We start from the raw sequence: 17146 nt of genomic DNA on the forward strand, positions 1-17146 counted from the left end.
GGAGTAAGACAGGACATTTTTATTTTTTTAAGCAGAGACCGTTTTAGGGCTAAGGGGGAGGGGGAGAGTTGCTTCTTTGCTCTCCTTTTCTTTTTGTTTTATGAACATTTCTCGCTTCCTTTAATTGCCTCGTACTGTGTGTTTCTGAAATGTCGACATAAAGACCACACAGCCTCTTTTATCCGCTTTTCGCTCCGGCGGGGGGAAACTGCAAATTGGAAGGTTGTTGAATTAACTATCCTCCAGCCAAATGTTACAAAAAAATATTTCTCGTTGATTAAGCTTGCACATTTTTTTTTAGAAAAAAAAGACAAATCCGAAAAAAAATATTGCTTTTTTTTTTATTTCCCTGGAAGTGAAACGATGGAGAGTTGGATCTCGCAGTGAAGAAGGATGAGTTCTTGTTTTGTACCGAACGGGGCCAGCTTGGAGGATTGCCATTCCAATCTATTCTGTCTGGTAAGAGATTTAAAACTAAAGGAAAGCAGCCATTTTTAACTAGCTGAGCGGCGGCTAAGCTAACGTTAGCCGTAGCGGCATCAGTTGATAGCGGCTTAGCTAGGCTTTACGGCCTGTCGAGCTGACATCATTTCGGGACAAGATTTCTCCGTGTGCCGCCGTAACAATACGACGCCGCTCTTTTTTTTTTTTTTTTTTACAAACACTTTGTTTTCCCAAGTTGTAATTTTCCATTTGATACAAATCCCCCTGCGACGCAAACCCCCGGTCTCCCTTTAGCTAACTAAAACAACCGCTCGCTCATTGAGCTCCTAATAACACTATTTTTACAAAACATACACGGCCACACGCTCCCGAGTTAGCATGGAAATAACGACTCTTTATCCCGTTATTTTGTCGATATTTATTTATTTCCTCCCCGGTGAGTTTCACTCTCTTCCCTTCTCCCTCAGACCCTTTGTTGTTACGAACTTGCTACTTTTTTTTGCGTTACATTTGAAGTATTAGCCCCCCCCAACCCCCCAGTGGTGACCCGTAAAGCAAACATATGTAGTGAAGTTTGCATAGTGAAATGATCGGGCTCTTTACGGGGGGAAAAACGCTGCTGCTCTTCGGTGCTGTTGGAATTTACACCGACAACTCCTGGAGGAACCGATGTCAATGCCAAACTTGCACACCTCGTCGTTTTTTGTGTTTGTTTTTTTCTTCTTTTAAGGGACCCCCCACCTCACCAATCCACCCCCCTACAATCTTTTGACAGAAAAAAAAAGGTCTTGTAAACTGGCATGTTGTTCTGGTGTTCATCTACTCGCTGGCAAACGTTAATTATTTATGTAATGTGTAATCATATTGTTTGTCAGGGGCTTAATCTCCTTGGACCCGATTCTCTAGAATTCACACCAACTAGGGCACAGGCCCCTGGTTGATTATATAATCCCTGGCATGCATTCCTACACATTACAAGCATCTGAGTGCTAACATATCTTTACTATTGTCTCTGCTCATATAAGCGACTCTGGGAGTTGGGTGAGGCATGTCATGCGCCGCGCCGTCTGTCAGTATCTTTTCATCGTATCGCGTTGTCAGTTGTGGGCCAGTTCACATTATCCGCATTAATTGAGGTTGTGCTCATAGGTCTTCTTTAAACCAAACTCCCTTTGGATAAACAGACCAGTGAGCAGTGACTGAAGTGCACGATTGAAGCCGCTACAGGAAAATGTAGAGGCGTCGGATAATCAAGAGCGCAGTCAGAATGTGTTTGTTTTTGCTGTTAATTGGCTTGTCAACAGGCTTAACTGTTTTGCTTGTAGCTTAGCCGGGGAGTGTAATGCAACCTTCATATGCTCCTGTTGACATCCTGCCTCCACGGGCGAAGGCGCAGGTGTGATTTTTATCAGATATGGAGTAATCCATCTTAAAATATTCGGATTTTTGTTACGCAACACGCCGGCGGAAGGTTAAACACATCAAGTGCATTATGAGCGATTAAAAGAAAGAGAGACGTACGCGTGAACCTGCGGCCGAGGAACGAAAGTAGAGCCCCCTGGATAATGATATTTATGCAGAAGCCAGTATTATAACAATATTGTGAAATACTACACTGCTTTTACCACCCGTTGAAAGAGCAGCCACGCTGTCCGCCCCTTGAATGTCGCATTCCATGGCAGAAAATCCCCACTCTCTCAGTACTTCTCCATTGGGGTTGATTGTGTGCGCTGAACTCGTAATTACAATGTTTACGACAGCACTTGAAGGCAGCATTGGTTACAGTGGATAGTGAGAGGTAGATGTGTAGCCGTGCCTGTCTGGCTGACATTTTCCTGCTCACTGAGACTAAGCATAACACCACTGCTGTTATGACTCACTCACAGAACAGACTCCACTTTGTGGTTTTATGGTGAAAGAATGTGAATAAATAAATGGTTCTTTCCTCCCCGTCATTTTTCACCGAATACTTTTATACGGAGGATGATAGCGCCTGTTGCGAAAGCTGGCTTGTTATAATTAATTGTGTGGAAGTTCTGATTGTTATGCATCATTGTCTGGAAAACTGGAGTTTGAGCCGCCATGTGTTTCACTGGTAGTGTTGTCTGGTGTGCCTCCTGGGGGGGAATCACTTCACAAGACTTTGTGTTTGTCAGTAACATTGAGCGTAATATACGATAAACTGAAAAAGGTGTGCATGTTTCAGCAATGACAGATTAAATTTGCATTCTTCAAAAATAATGGCACCTCACACACACACACACACACACACACACACACACACACACACAGTTATTGGTTTCATGATTGCTCTGTGACAATGTTAACTGAGGAAGAGAGAGGTGACAGACAGGAAAAGAGACAGGCGTGATAGCTGAGGAGCATCTGTGACATGATTTGGGCAGCTTCACCTGTTGCTCGTCTGATATCTTGATAGGCAGGAAGGCAGCTGTTCGAACACTGTGTTCCCCACTGAGATCCAGAACCCTAAGTGGCCTGAGGGAAGGTGAGCAGCTGGCGAAATCCGGGGTCGTAACCCTCAAGTATGCATCACTTCAGGAAAAAGTTCCTGCCTGTATCCATTGGGTTTGGCCTTAAATTCCCTTCTTGTGCCTCAGTGTGATATTTGGCTTTGACATATGAAAGACAAAATGTCTCATGACCCACATTGCCAGCTCTGTCGTCAGAGTATTTTATAAGCGGTTGCTCGTATTTACCGAGGAGAATCTATAAATTCCATAAGTGCGCATCAAGTGCTCGAGGTACAGTCGTGCTCGCGGCCAGAACGTATTCCGAATGTTGCGAGACACTACACGTCTCTGGCAACTTTTCTTTTTTCCCTTTCGCACGGAGTCTCCTGCTAATTTTTTTTGAAAGGGCCGACAGAACAACTGCAGAAGGCACATTTATCCTTGATAGGGCAGGCTGCCTCTTGGATATTGTTGATGAGGGGAAGATGTGTCTAGGCTTTTGACGAAACCGCTGTTGAGCTCTGCTTCTCAAAGCTTAAAAATACGAACGGACAGCAGTTTATTTGTGACCAGCAGAGGTGACCAGCAGAGGTTCGAGGGAAGTCTTCATATTTTTGTGCAAAAGCACTTTAAAAACCAACGACAACATCAACGAACAGAGCTGCGTGAGGATTTACCAGGTTTACATTAATATGATTTATGAGTCAGTGTAGAGTGGCGACTGTTTGCTACATCAATATGATGATGGACTAAAGACTTAAAACATGGAGCTGAAAAAATATCAAATGGTCATGAAGCATTTGACGACGATTAGTGAACGCACATTTTTTTGCAACACAGTATTCAGTACGTACGCTATTTCTCGACGCGTTTGTTCTTCGTATCTGTGGATCCTTGTTAAATCCAGCCGCTTTGCATAATTCAAGGCATAGGTCATGGATTGCAAAAACAAATCTAAACCTTTATATCAACCACTGCACACGGTTTTCATTTCGGTCTGACAGTCTTCATCACAAATTACCTCCATAATGAATCGGCAGCCAAAATAAATCATTCTTGTCTGAACAAAACATATGCAGCTGGAAGAGCTGTGTGTCGCCCGCTTCTTCGGAAAGTGGCTTCAGATGTTTTTGTCGAATCACCCCCAAAATCAGGCTTAGCTGGTTAAATTGTGCGAGATCAAAATGACTGCCTCGCGATGTGTCCCCGCCGTCCCGATCTCCCACAGTCGTCGTATTCATGGTAAAACTTGACACAGTTTTTGCGCGGTCCGTCTTATTTTCTCCGCATCTACGCACACTGTTGAGCTTGGCAGCCCGTCGCGAGTGTCGCAAAGTATAATTACCTGGTTTTATGTTCTCCCCCTCTCGGAGAAGTGTGGAAAATGGAAAGCACGAATTGCAATCTTTTTTTTTTTTTTTCTAACTCCGTATTTGAGTATGTGCGAATTGTAAATACGCTAGTCTCAACATTTAGAAAGGAAACTCGTATCAACAACCGGGTCTGAATTCACAATCTACGCGCAAATTTTCTCGATACGCATACTTTAGTTCAGCATATTTATAAATGTTTTTCAGGCACAATATGTTAATGTCTCTCAGTGTCCCGGGGCCCTCTTGTTGGTCGGCTGCCTCATCCTGCATTTGCAATAACTATATTCGGCCTTATACTTATTGACTTCACGCCAGAAATGCCTCGGTTGCGGCCCATCATTGCCTGCTACTGTAATGCATGTCTTGACTACTGTAATGCATTATGGTCTGTTTTTTTTTTTCCTGGCATAGTGTCCAGTGCTTGCAGGTAGTAAAATATTTCCCAGATGGAGTATGTACTTCACACATAGTGCAGGCTTCATAAAAGGTTCACGGCATCCTCCAAAACACTTGTGTGATTTTAGGGCAAAATGAAAATCTCAACGCGAGAGATAATTTCTACCCGATGTTTTTGACACATTCTGGTATACACGGGATACAGTTAGTAACGGGAGGACAACATCTTGCTCTGCCGTTATTTTCGTTTGGCTGGAGGTTCCATATTAGGTCAGGATATTAAATTACATACTGTGATTGAAGATTCTGCTCATTGCAATGTGCACTGAAGTTGTCCGGAGAAATGTTGAAGAACAAAGTTGGCTGAAACGGACGGACCAAGTTGAATGTTTGCATATTGAGGACAGAGGTGTCACACAGAGACTAGAAGTCATTAACATAATGATAAGCAATAACGAGGATAATGACTTGTTGATAATAACAAACTATTTTAGTTGGTTTTACACCGCGGTGGCAGAAAACTTTTTTCTCATGCCTCCTTTGTAGACCATGATTTGTAAATCACTCCTCCACTTTAATGGCACAAATAAGGATAAGCATCTAAATGCCTAAATGCTGACGAAATGCATTTGAATATGATTATGAATCGGTTTGTAATCCAGGCAGACTTGTATTTTATTCACGTAATCCCGGCACACCTGCGGCATTCATCGTTTTATTTGTGTTATTTTAGCTGCGGTAGCTTGCACTGGTTAATCTCCAAACCAGGTTAAACTTTTCGGCACCCACAGGATGTGGTCAGTGGCTTCAATTTGGCCTACGTGCGCTTGTGCTACATTAACTGAGTTGTCAGCGTACTGTTTTTTTTTCGGCATGCCATTTTCCTAAGTCTTATCTAAATGAAAACATGTCATTTTGCATGTAGTTGCCAGAGAGAGAGAGAGAGAGAGAGAGAGCGCTTTTATGGTCAGCAGAGAAAGTGGAATGGCAACTATTACAGTTTTCAAGGAAACTTAAATCCTTCACGTTTTTGTTCCACTCATTTAAGAGGTGTACATTATTTCAGTCCAGGTTATTTCAGTCCAGGTTTCAGTTGATACTTTTGTGTCAAATGGTTCCGGAGAATCCGGTGAGGATCTCGTTGCAGCTTTCCCTGCGCTGAAACAACATTCCCTGAATGAAAGTACAGGATGCGGTAATTCAGACACAGTGGCAGAATCCAAACTGGTCTGGCTTGTATGAACGACTCTCCTGCATTTGTACAGTCAAACTCCCCGACAGTTGCTCTTCTGGTGTGTACTCTTGCTGTTTTCATGTTTGCAGCTATTAGGTTTATTTTTTTTTGCTTAACAATATGCTTAGTTGCAGCCACAATTGCTGGACGTCTGTCAAGAAGCTGAACTTTAAACATGTACATCGTGTCCCAGTGTTCCCCCGGTGATTTGGTCGGACAGCTGCATTTCAACACTTTCGCGATACTTCGGATGTATAAACTCACATAACATTGTGTTAACAGCTGATGAGATGTACGAATCGGGCTTCAATGTTGGGAACGCAATATTTGATATGGCTTAAAGGGACATTTGGGGTCCGATTGCAACAAACAAATGAGTTGCATCTCTGCAGCAGCTTTTCTGTGAGGATCGTGTCTCAAGTACACGCACCGTTTTATGACCAGGCTCGGTTTTTGGAGCATCGATTGCCATTCATGTCTTAAACGGCGGAGAAAAAAAAAAATCAAGCGCAAACTTGCATTCCTTCTGGCTAGAAGTGCTTAAATGAATAAAGAGGATCGATTTCAGAAATAGAGAGCTTTGTACTCGCTCAATGAGCTGCATTGGAGCAGTTATAACAGCTTTAAGAATGATAAAGTCAATCAGAACAGCCTGTTGAACTTGTTGATGTGAAAGAGGGAATGCAGCAGCCACGGCGCTGCTTTTTTTTTTCCCCCTGCTGTGGCCGGAGAGGTAAGAACCAAAAGCGGCTCTCCATTTTTAAGTTAAAGCCTGTTCAATTCAATTTAAATGGCCAGCATTACGTGTCAATAAATGACATCGTAGCACCCCGTGACAAAGCAGGAGTCACTTTAAGACTGAATGGCTTGAGATGGAACAAAACTGCAAAGTTGCTTTTTCGTATTGTATCAACTCACAGCTGATGGGGCGCGACCCAAAAATAAAACATAGCGCATCTCTAATTGTCTGGAGTGGTGACAAACCTTGTAGCTTCAGTCCGCTCGTCACGACTGGATGTTCTAACTTATTTCTGCAAGTGTTGAACGGTGAGGAGACACTCGAGGCTTGGCGATCATTAAATCCCGACACTGTGCAGAGCCAGTTCTTTGCTTCTTGAAACGTATTATAGCTTCTTCGTGATCCTTTTCTAAGTTTCATCATACAGTTGTATAAATTTGACATTTGCAAATATTCGCCAAAATGTACTTCATAGTTACGAATGTAAAAAATTTTATGCATCGCTCGATTCCCCCCCACTATTTCGGTCCTCTGTGAACATGCATCAAGAAACTAAAATGTCACTGAATTGCATCGTGGCACAGACAAAATAAGAAGCCGCTGTCTCGCACAAAATATACAAATGTATTTTTTTTTTTGTGTATTTATGAGACTGATTTTGATTTTGTGTAAAGAGTTGTAGCTGAGTTTCCCTCTGTTGGAATAAGCATAAAAGAAAAAAAAAAGACACACATCTTTTGATTGCCAAAGAAATAAACCGAAACAAAACTACATCCAGTGTCACAGTTGTCTGGCGGGCTTAAGCCGACACACTTCGAACTTAAACCAACCTGTCGAAGCGTTTCCAGTCGATACAGTTCACCTCATGTCTTTTGGCCCGTTAAGAGACACAACTGTGGAATCTGGCTTCACATTGACAAATTAGTTTGTTTTTAATCGTGCCGGGGACTTGGTTATTTCCCAAAATAAACAAATAAATTAGTGTCCATCTAATGGGTTTCAACCTGTATCGAAAAAGTGAAACCAAGGATAGTTTAGAGTACGCTACCTGTGAGGGCGCATTTTAAGGACAGGCTCGAACAACTCACAAAGGATTTAGCTTCTGAAATGACAAGAGGCGCCAAAATACTTATTTGAAGTCACGTAACTCGAACCGAGTCGAGTCAGATATAAGCGTCCTGCGTTCGGCTTGATGTCAGTTGACTGTGCGCACCACATAATCAGCTCTTGAGAGTGTGAAACCAATCTCCGAGGAGGGGAAAGCCGTAATAAAATCTGTACCGCTCTTCCGAACAAAACCTTTTCTACGACGAAGCCCCGTACACAATGCCGTCGAGGACAAGTGATGTTCAGCGACATGATGGGGGGGCGTTGACGTTCTTAATAGCTGATTTTACAGCTTATGATCTGGTTTCACAGTTAACCGTTGTCCTCCCGCTCCCTTTGCATTGTGCACCCAGATGTTTCCTCATAAGATGCAGGTGTAATGTAGTGCACATCACACTCCAGCAGGAAGGAGGAACCGAGCTGCTGTAGGTCAGCCGTTTATGCACAGATGCAGCTCTGTCGTGTGCATCCCAAAAATCTTCCCTCTGTTTGCGTCGAAGCGGGCGTATATCATCAAATGTGTTTTGGACGCTGTTGAGGGACAGCACTGCAACGTCAGGCTTTTTTACCCTTTCTACTTTTAGACAGAAGGCGAGCCATACAGTGTGTAATTATAGGCACAGAGAGTTGTTATGGTGCGTTACCTGAGCACAGAAGTTCATGAATATGTTCAGAAAGAATTTCGCTTTTCCAGCCTCAGGCCATGAAGGATTTGCTTCCTATGTGTTACGGTTTGCTAACCTGTTGTGATGTAACCGCCCAGCTGAGGCCCCACGATGTTCAGTCCGCCAGTCCTTAAACGACCAACCCCTCCTAAAAGCAAAAAAAAAAAAAAAAAATCTCCAGTCATCTCAATCATACCTAGCTCCACAAATCTCCCAGCTTATCCGGAGCCGGGCAAAAGACCACCACTTTGCCACAACCATGGGTAATTGCTTGTTCAGGCCCAGCGCCTCTGCACTCAAGTTAAGATATCCCCTGAATTATAATGGATTAATTGGTTGAATATACAGACGGACAGCCTGCTAACTCAACCTTAACGGCATGGAAATGAGCAGCCCATGTTCCCAAGGATTAGTGGAAATGTCTACAAGGATAGATAGAAGACCAAGATCGGACAGAAAAGGGAATGTACATCTAAGGCGCTTTGTGTCTCGTGGCGGAGGGGTGCATGTGATCAGGTAGCCACAAGAGTCTCCCTGTGCATGTGAGATGAGCGGCGGCGCTAGCTAGCAGTGAAGCGTAATGTTCCTGCCTTAACACCTAATAACCCTGCCGGTGATTTACTGCCGATGAGGCTTTTTCATGTGTGTTTTGTTCTCCCTATAAAACCCAGACAGCGTTTGTAAAAAAAAAAAAAGGCAAAGCAGCCCAGAGCACTCACCAATAATGAGAATGAAGGCGGTACGACCGCAATACACGGCCCTGCATTCAGGTTTTTCTTTCCGTTTCGAACACGGCCACATTGGGAGCACCTCAAGGATACATTCTGTCAACGGCTAGATTCAAAAAACAAAACAACTCCTTGTGTTCTTTTTACGACCTCACAACGGTTCTTATGTATTACTCTTTTTTTTTTTTTTTTTTTTTGACCACTTCATTTTGCACGAGCAAAATGTGATTGAACTGCATTGTAAAAAAAAAAAAGGATTAATAGCGCTCAGAGGATGTTTATTCGGAGGTGGCGCTCTGCTCTCACCGACCATGCTTTCTCCCGTTCTCTCGCAGGCTGACTTGACGGGGATCAAATGGAAGAGGTTTGTGTGGCAGGGCCCCACCTCTGCACCCATCCTGTTCGCGGTGACGGAGGAGGACCCCATCCTGTGCAGCTTCAGCCGCTGCCTAAAGGCCGACGTGCTGAGCGTCTGGCGGCGCAGTCAACGGCAGGGTCGGAGGGAACTCTGGCTCTTCTGGTGGGGCGACGACCCCAACTTTGCCGATCTCATCCACCACGAGCTCGCAGGTAAGGGCCCGGCCGTCTGGCCGACAAGGACGGACTTTCCAGAGCACGCTAACGTCGGCTTTATCGCGGCGTGAGTCGGAGGTCAGCCGTAGAACAGCGCCCTGGGTGTTTTTAAGGGATTCACTGACACTCGCTTTCCTTGACTTGATAGGTCGCTCCCACAGTTTTAGAGCGTGTAATTTACTTTGCTGCCGCGTGATAGTTTAAAGGGAACTTCACATCACATCAAAGTCTGTTTACAGGTCTTTGGGAGTGCAACTGCATATGTGATAGAAGTCTCTCGTGGCTCCAGAGGGAGCTGAGGGAAGTCTGATAAGCCAATGTTAGTTGGGGCTGTAGACTATGATTCTGAAACCAAAAAAAAAAAAAAACCTGGGCTTTTGGATTTAAAGAGAAGTGAGGTTACCGACAGGGTGTGACTTTACAAGAAAGTTTCTAATTCACATTTCTGTATTTAAGCCATTTCGTTTTAAAATGTTTTAAAACAATGATTTTGAAATCTTGAGCCATGTCCTGGTTTCCAAAGAGGAAAGTTTGAAACTACATTTCAATAGAAATTCCCTGAAACCCATTTTGAAGCAGCAGAAGACCGTATGGCTTTTTTAGATCTCATTGTTTACTCCAATATCTGCTGATTCAGGGAAACACTTCTTCTTTTTCTTTGGGCTTTTCCCTTCTGGAGTCACCACAGCGAGTCAACCTTCTCCATCCAACTCTATTCTCTGTATCCTTCTCTCTCGCTACATCCATCAGTCTTCTCTTTGGTCTTCCTCTAGACCTCCAATTCCAACATCCTTCCACCGATACATTTGCTATCAGAGAAACACCCGTGTCGTTATTTCATTGCCCGGTGTGGAGTGCCAGTCAGAGTTTGCTTAGCAAATGCCTTGCCGAGCTGGCTTTTTAATCCTTTGTTAATTTGTAAAACTGCTCTTTCATGTTCTGGTGATAAACCACCACATGCTTGTCACTGTCATCCAAGCCACTGGTCCTTATTTATCACTGTTGATGTCCATTGAGTGGCCACATTAAGCCCTCATACTGGATATAGAGATGAACTTGGGGATCACCGGGCTTCCATTTGTGGCCGTGTGCGGACGCTGAAAAGAAAAGTTTAATGGGAAGGAAACTCGAGTTTTGGAAAAGTCTGCAAGTACAAACCACGTTGAAACAACTTTGCGATCACCTCGGCGTGGCCTCCCCGTGCAACATCAGGCTCGGGGCTCATAGCACGGAAGATGGGATGATGGCTCAAGACCGAAGATGTCTTGCACGACAAGTTTCCAAACTGTAAAATCCCCGGCTACGTAGCACGCTCATCCGCGCTCGTGGCAAAATACTCCAAAATCTCTGTGAGTTGCGTCTTGGGGAATGTAGTTGTCATTTAAAGAAAGGGGGGAGACAAGATGCATGGAAAGAAAACTCCCATTGATTCTGATCCTGTTTTAATTAACTGTCCTTCGTGACAGTGATTGAAGAGTCGTCCGCTTGCGATTGATTCATTTTGTGCCGTGTCGGAGTATTGCTAGCTCTGTTTCCCAAATTGGTTTATTCAAGGAGACCTATGGTAGGTCTCTGGCAGGGGAAGAAAAAGAAAAGATTAATATGAATTCACACCTCCTTTGTCTGCACCTTCTGGTGGATCCACTCAAGGTTGTGTAGTTAAGGGAGTGATAGCTGTAAAAGACTAAAAACAACGCTGTTTCGCTTTAAGCTTTTTGTAAACTAAACACGCCAACATAAATCACTCTGTCATGACATGTCATTGGTTGCAGCAAGAAAAATGATAGTGATTTCCCTACTTGTCAGGTAGGCACAGGGGAGATACCCTGTAAGTGAGAGCCCTTGGGAAACGTTTGAATCTGTATAATCTTATAACTTGCAAATGCCTCCCCATCCTTGGCTGACCCAACAACCAGTCCGATACATCGGCAGTGCCAAAACATTTAGCTGTGTGCTCGAGAGAGGGCGAACGTATCGAACTGACCCTTGCACGTTAGCAGATGAAGCAGAAGAAGTCTAAATGTTGCAGTTCTGTAGAGGATGAGCCGCAAAGGAAGTTGGTGGTGGAGACTGAGATCAGCTCCATTTAGCTCAAGCGAGACACATTTTTCTTTCTGTTTGCGAGCCACAATGTTAGCGCAGAAAGATGGAAAAGCCTCCTCTGGTTTTTGCTCCCTGGCGTTTCCACCCATGTAGATCCAACTTCGAAGCCCGAGTCGAGCGCCGCTTGTCTGTGACCCTTTATTACGGGACGTTCCCCCCCAAAGCGGACACCAAATGGGAGCCCGGGGCTACGACGGGCTGCACGTTCAGGACCAATGGGTCCTGGTGATAACCTGAAATGACTGCTGCGGGCCTCCTAATAGATTGTGCCACATTTCAAGGCGGGGGTCGGGGCGGCTGCTTCAGATGATCTATATTTGGAAATCACAGCATTGTTACTTCTTGCTTTGGGGAGATTACGACGGAGTCTCCTGTAGATCACGGGAAAGAAATTAGTTACTGACCAAAAAAATTGTACACATAGCAGGCATTTTGAAAATAAGTTCCAAACATGTCTGATACTAACAGAAAGCTTGTTTGTGATACGGCGCAAATTCAAACATGGTGGCACAGCTCATATCCCCAGGACCGGACTTGATGTTGACAGTCTGGAGATTTGCATCCAGAGCACCTGATGTTTCACATTCCCCACTCTCCCTGTGATCCTCAAGTGTTTTCACACTCTGACTCCACATGTCTCCGTGTGAGTGGTGGCCAGATGGATGGTGTTGTAATCCATGTTTCCTGTTTTGGAAGCTGTAGCCCCCCCCCCCCCCCACCCCCAACCCAACCCACACTCTCCACTGGAAGACGTCTTCCTGCTTCCATCAGTCTCTCTGCCCCCTGGAGCTGCTGTGGCCTCCGTCAGGGAAATGAAGCTGAGCAGCTTCTCTAGATGGACTCTCAATCAGAGTTTCTTTCTCCCCTCCTAAATATCTCAACCTCAGATCCGCAACCGGTGAGCAGTCTCAACACAATTTGTGTTGAAGACTCGAGTCTCCCACACTTGGGGTCCACTGGTTTCTTTGAGCATGGCCTCGGCCACGGACCCTTTTCTTCGAGCCTGTAGATTTTGTCTGCCCCCCCCCTCCGACTCATTGGGCGAACCGTGAACGATGAAAGAAGGGAGATGAACAGCGATCTGAATTAAGCATCGCCCCTCCGACGGTGTTTGTACATGCTGTCCAAGAAGCCAGTTGATGATTGACAGTCTGCTCTGCTTTGTGGGCTGTCCTGGATCTCCTGCCAGTTAAGGTGCAAATCAAAAAAATATCGGCCGGTATTTGGGGATTTTTCTGGTCCTCCCGCCCTTCTCAGCTGCGCGCGCTTCACTTGAATGTCACCGATGTCGTTGGCTTTTCACTGCCACGCTCTCATTGGGCCATATTTGGATTGATATGTATTTGCTTTGGTCCCAGCCCGCCATGGGAATGCAAAATCCTTTTTCATTTTTATGTTTTCGGCCTCTTATTTTAGACTTCAATGCAATGGTGGTGGTAACCAAGAAAATCCGCTCCTTTCATTTAGGCAAGTTGAAAATGGCTCTTGGTGCTGCCCCCCCCCCCCCCCCCCTACAACTCCTTTCCACCCTCATTAGATTAGCAGCCTGTGAAAGTCTTTTAATTTCTAGCAAGTGCCATTTCTGTATACCAGCGTGCCAATAATCCCTTCTCTCCGGGGAGTTGAAGGAAGAAGGACCGAGCAAGAGAGACGAGAGAAGTGAAGGGTGGAAAACTTAAGGGATCTTTTAACGTCTGTCGCTTAATCACCATTGAAGGAATGTAAGGGTAACAAACCACCGAGCAACTTCTCTACACCGGTGGACAAGTTGCCTTAGTCTTACCAACACAATGAGAAAACTAATTCTAATCTTTCCCTGGCCATGCATAGAAATTATTCCCAACAAGCGAATGCCATTGCCGAATTAAATGGTTTGCCTCCCCCTTCCTAGAGGTTGAGTATAGGCATGCATTCTTATGCAAATGTAGTAACCCCCCCCCCCCTCCCTCGCAATGAGGAAAAAAAAAAAAAAGCAGATGGAGTCTCCTGACCAGGGGCATCTGATGCAAAAGATAAATGGCCATCTTTTCCTCTCCCAAAAGACTCACTGATCTATTTTGCATCGGAATAATTTTAGTCGAGTGATTGTTCAGTGTTGCACTTTCCTCTTCAGTTCTTCCTCATTTAGCCCGACTCCCTTTTCGTCATCAGTAGCTCCTTACCGCCGTGCTCCTTTGGTAGATTATTGCTCCTGCTGCTGCTCTTAGACTTGTGTTTGGGAAAAGCGGTTCTTTGTTTTTTTTTTTGTTATGAGTTGAACCTTTGTTTTCACATGCCGTACCACCCGAACTACCAGGGAGCTCCTCCACCAGCACGCAGAAACGTTGTGACGTTGCCGATTTTACTCGCAGGCGCTCACCGACCGCTGCATGTTTTCCGCGAGCTGCAAAGTTAAAGGGGGGAAAGTCTTATTCAACAGCGACGGAATTGCGTGTTCGTATGAGCACCAATGTTAGGGACGGTCTATTTGTTGTACACGATCAAACGAATATCCCTTTTCTTATTGGTTGCGGTCTGAAAATCAACTTTTTCACTTGGCACGTCAGCTGCTAGCATAAACAGCGAAACACTCGCATCAGCGAGCTCGATAAGTGACGGCAGATGGACGAAATCGTACCTAATTGACATATTTATCGCTCCTCCGTGGCGGATACCTGTGACATGTCCATAGAGCCGAACAAAAACCCCAAGTCAGACCCATTCCAACGGGAAGATCGACAGAAAGGAGGGCAGCGGCTACGTACCGGCACACACCAGTGAGCCTCTTGTACTCAACAGCATAGCGAAGTACCCATGCAGAAACCTTCTCAAAGGGTCATGAATGTGCTTCTAGTATCTGTCATAACTCCACCCGGCTCCCTTTCTTTCCAAAGCAGATGGGCAGAGGCTGACAGTTGCTCCACATGGCTCGTTACTTCTGACTACCAGCTCTACATGGCTACTCATGCTACACTGAGCTGTGGTCGGTGTCCTTTACCCCCTCCTTCACACACACCGCGCATCTACGTGGCCACACCCCGGCGTGTTATTTTATTTTATTTTTTTTTGGTTCGCTTCCGTCCTTTTTCCACTTTTGCATTTCCGTAAAATCGCAGCGTGGTTATCCTTCACGGGATGGGTTTAAAGGAGGGGGTGGCCGTCCGCTGTCCAGAGCAGGTTATCAGCAAGCAATCTTCACTGCAGCCTTGGAGCTCACATATCCATTCATTACGGGGTGTTGGGTCAGCTCTCTAGAGAACAAGAGAGAGAAAATAGAGGGGGAGGGGAAAGAGGGTTGCATTTAAAGTGTCGCTCTCATTCATCAGTTGATGATGAGCACATTGTATAGGGTCCGTGCTCCGGACTGAGGGAAGAAAAGCTCTGTTTAGTATCACTCCATGGCTGTGTTTGCACAGTGATCTTCTGACAGTTGTATTTGCTGGTATGCAGTAACTCTTGGAATTTTCTATCTCTGCTGTGTTCTCACTTTTTTTTTTTTTTTTTTTTTTTTTTGTGGTTGTTTTGCCATTCTCCTTTGTGACTATTCGAATCAAGTATAGGGGGGAAGCCTGCATTGCACCTCGGTGCAAAATGTACAGTTTAAAACTGCATCTGGCAGTTGTGTGTAAGGGTCAAGTGCAGGTCACGCCTTTTTTTTTCTGGCCCTTGTGAAGCGCTCACAACAACAGAATTGTTGAACCGACCTGATGTCTGCGGAGCTCCACTTACACATGACATCTGTTCAGTTTTTGGAAAAGCTGGACCTGTGCGTAGATCAGCTTTAAGCACAAAGCAAGAGCTTTCCTGTGTTGGTAAAGGTAATTGGAGGCACGTCACGCCCAATGAACACAATGTTTTTGTGACTTAATCGCAAAGTTTTACCGTTGTCCTTTTGCGTATGTGACGTTTCTTTGGGGTTGTATGTTTTTTCTATTGCTCTCCTTGGAGGATTAACTCCTCAACACACAGCTATTCCTGTTCTGCTCTCGGAGTCGTGGATGAAATTAGTTTGTTTTTAGTTGAAAAGAAGGGAGATACAACATTATCTTGTCTGATTAAAGTTATTAAACATTGGCGACTAAAGAGCCGAAAAGGCAAAAGATGAATCTGACCAGTGTTCCGGATCTATTTGCCTCATCCATCAGATGCCGGTGATTGACAGACGTGTTATCAAATCGCGAAGCGGGAGCTGCAAATCTACAGGAGCCAGATGATGATTTTGTCTCTCTGATCGCTCCTCGACGCTTCGCCCGCCGCGACCGCTCGACCTCCCGTGTGAACGTCAACCCCTGAATCAGAAAGTTGTCAAAAGTTTGAATTGATGTTTTCTATCTTCGCCTCCTTTATGAGAAAGTTTTGTTGGTATCCAACTTGAGCGTGCGTGACTCCGGACCAGCTCAGATGGAGAGGGGGAGGAAAAAAAAAAAAAGAAATCCACCGACTCGCGTGCGCCTCTTAAACTGAGCTTTAATGGAAATTCACATGATTGGGTTTAAAGCTGAATCAAACTGCGATGAACAGTTTTTATTTATTTAAGAAAAAAAAAAAAAAAAAAGATTATAGTAGTAAAACCAAGATAGAATTAACAGAAATGCGAGCTCGGGCCACAAGAATTATAAACTCTTGCGGTCGCCTTCACTTAAAAGGGTCAGACTTGTTCCCAGCTCTTTGTATAATTATAGGACTGTTTTCCTTTTCATAACAGAGCAGTCGGTTTCTTGATTTTCTTCACAGCACAACAAACCATCAATCACGATCAACCATAGCGTTTTGTCTCTCTCATGATCTTTGAAGTGCGGTAATGTTGTGTTCGGACCAAAATGTGGAAAAACTGCATTTCTAACTAAAAGATTACCGACAGGACGCTTATGTATATGTGGACAACAGGTGAAGGATTTCTCTCCGCACTATGATAAACAATGGTTTAAGTGCATATTTTCTTTAAGAGTTTGGATTGAACCAGCCACAGTTCGACCTCACCATGTCACCTGACGCCGCTTTGAAAACAGAGTCAGTCCAGATGCAAATGTGACTTTTATCACTGTCATTAGTTTGTTTTTTTTTTCTTTCTACATTTGTAAACATGTTCATATTTCTAGAAACATGAAACAAGTTTCTTAGCAAATTGAAGGGATTGTCTTTCAAGTATGCCTTTCTTTGTTCTACGAATGGGAAAACATTTTTGACCGCTTCCTCGCTTAAAAATCTACAGATGAAACCACTAATTGTAACCCCGGTGACCGAATACATTTGGAGGCATAACCAGTAATCTCTGCAGGGGATTGGTTTTAATTACCGCGCTGTTGTTGATAAATGCTCTTTTGTAATTGCTTA

The 17146-nt window shown here is 44.5% G+C and overlaps 1 protein-coding gene across 1 annotated transcript in view; it reads left to right on the forward strand.

Moving 5' to 3' along the window:
- The first annotated feature begins 246 nt into the window (after positions 1 to 246).
- The window catches only part of med13a (mediator complex subunit 13a), an 80359-nt gene continuing 63459 nt past the window's right edge, over positions 247 to 17146 (forward strand). The window contains 2 exon segments of the mRNA XM_086160472.1: positions 247 to 459; positions 9493 to 9727. Of these exon segments, the coding sequence (XP_086016598.1) occupies positions 394 to 459; positions 9493 to 9727 (301 nt within the window). The 5' untranslated portion in view covers positions 247 to 393.

Source organism: Fistularia commersonii, chromosome 15 (genome assembly GCF_037954325.1).
Source record: "Fistularia commersonii isolate RoL2024-O1a breed Wild chromosome 15, RoL_Fcom_v1.0, whole genome shotgun sequence".
Lineage (NCBI taxonomy): Eukaryota > Metazoa > Chordata > Actinopteri > Syngnathiformes > Fistulariidae > Fistularia > Fistularia commersonii.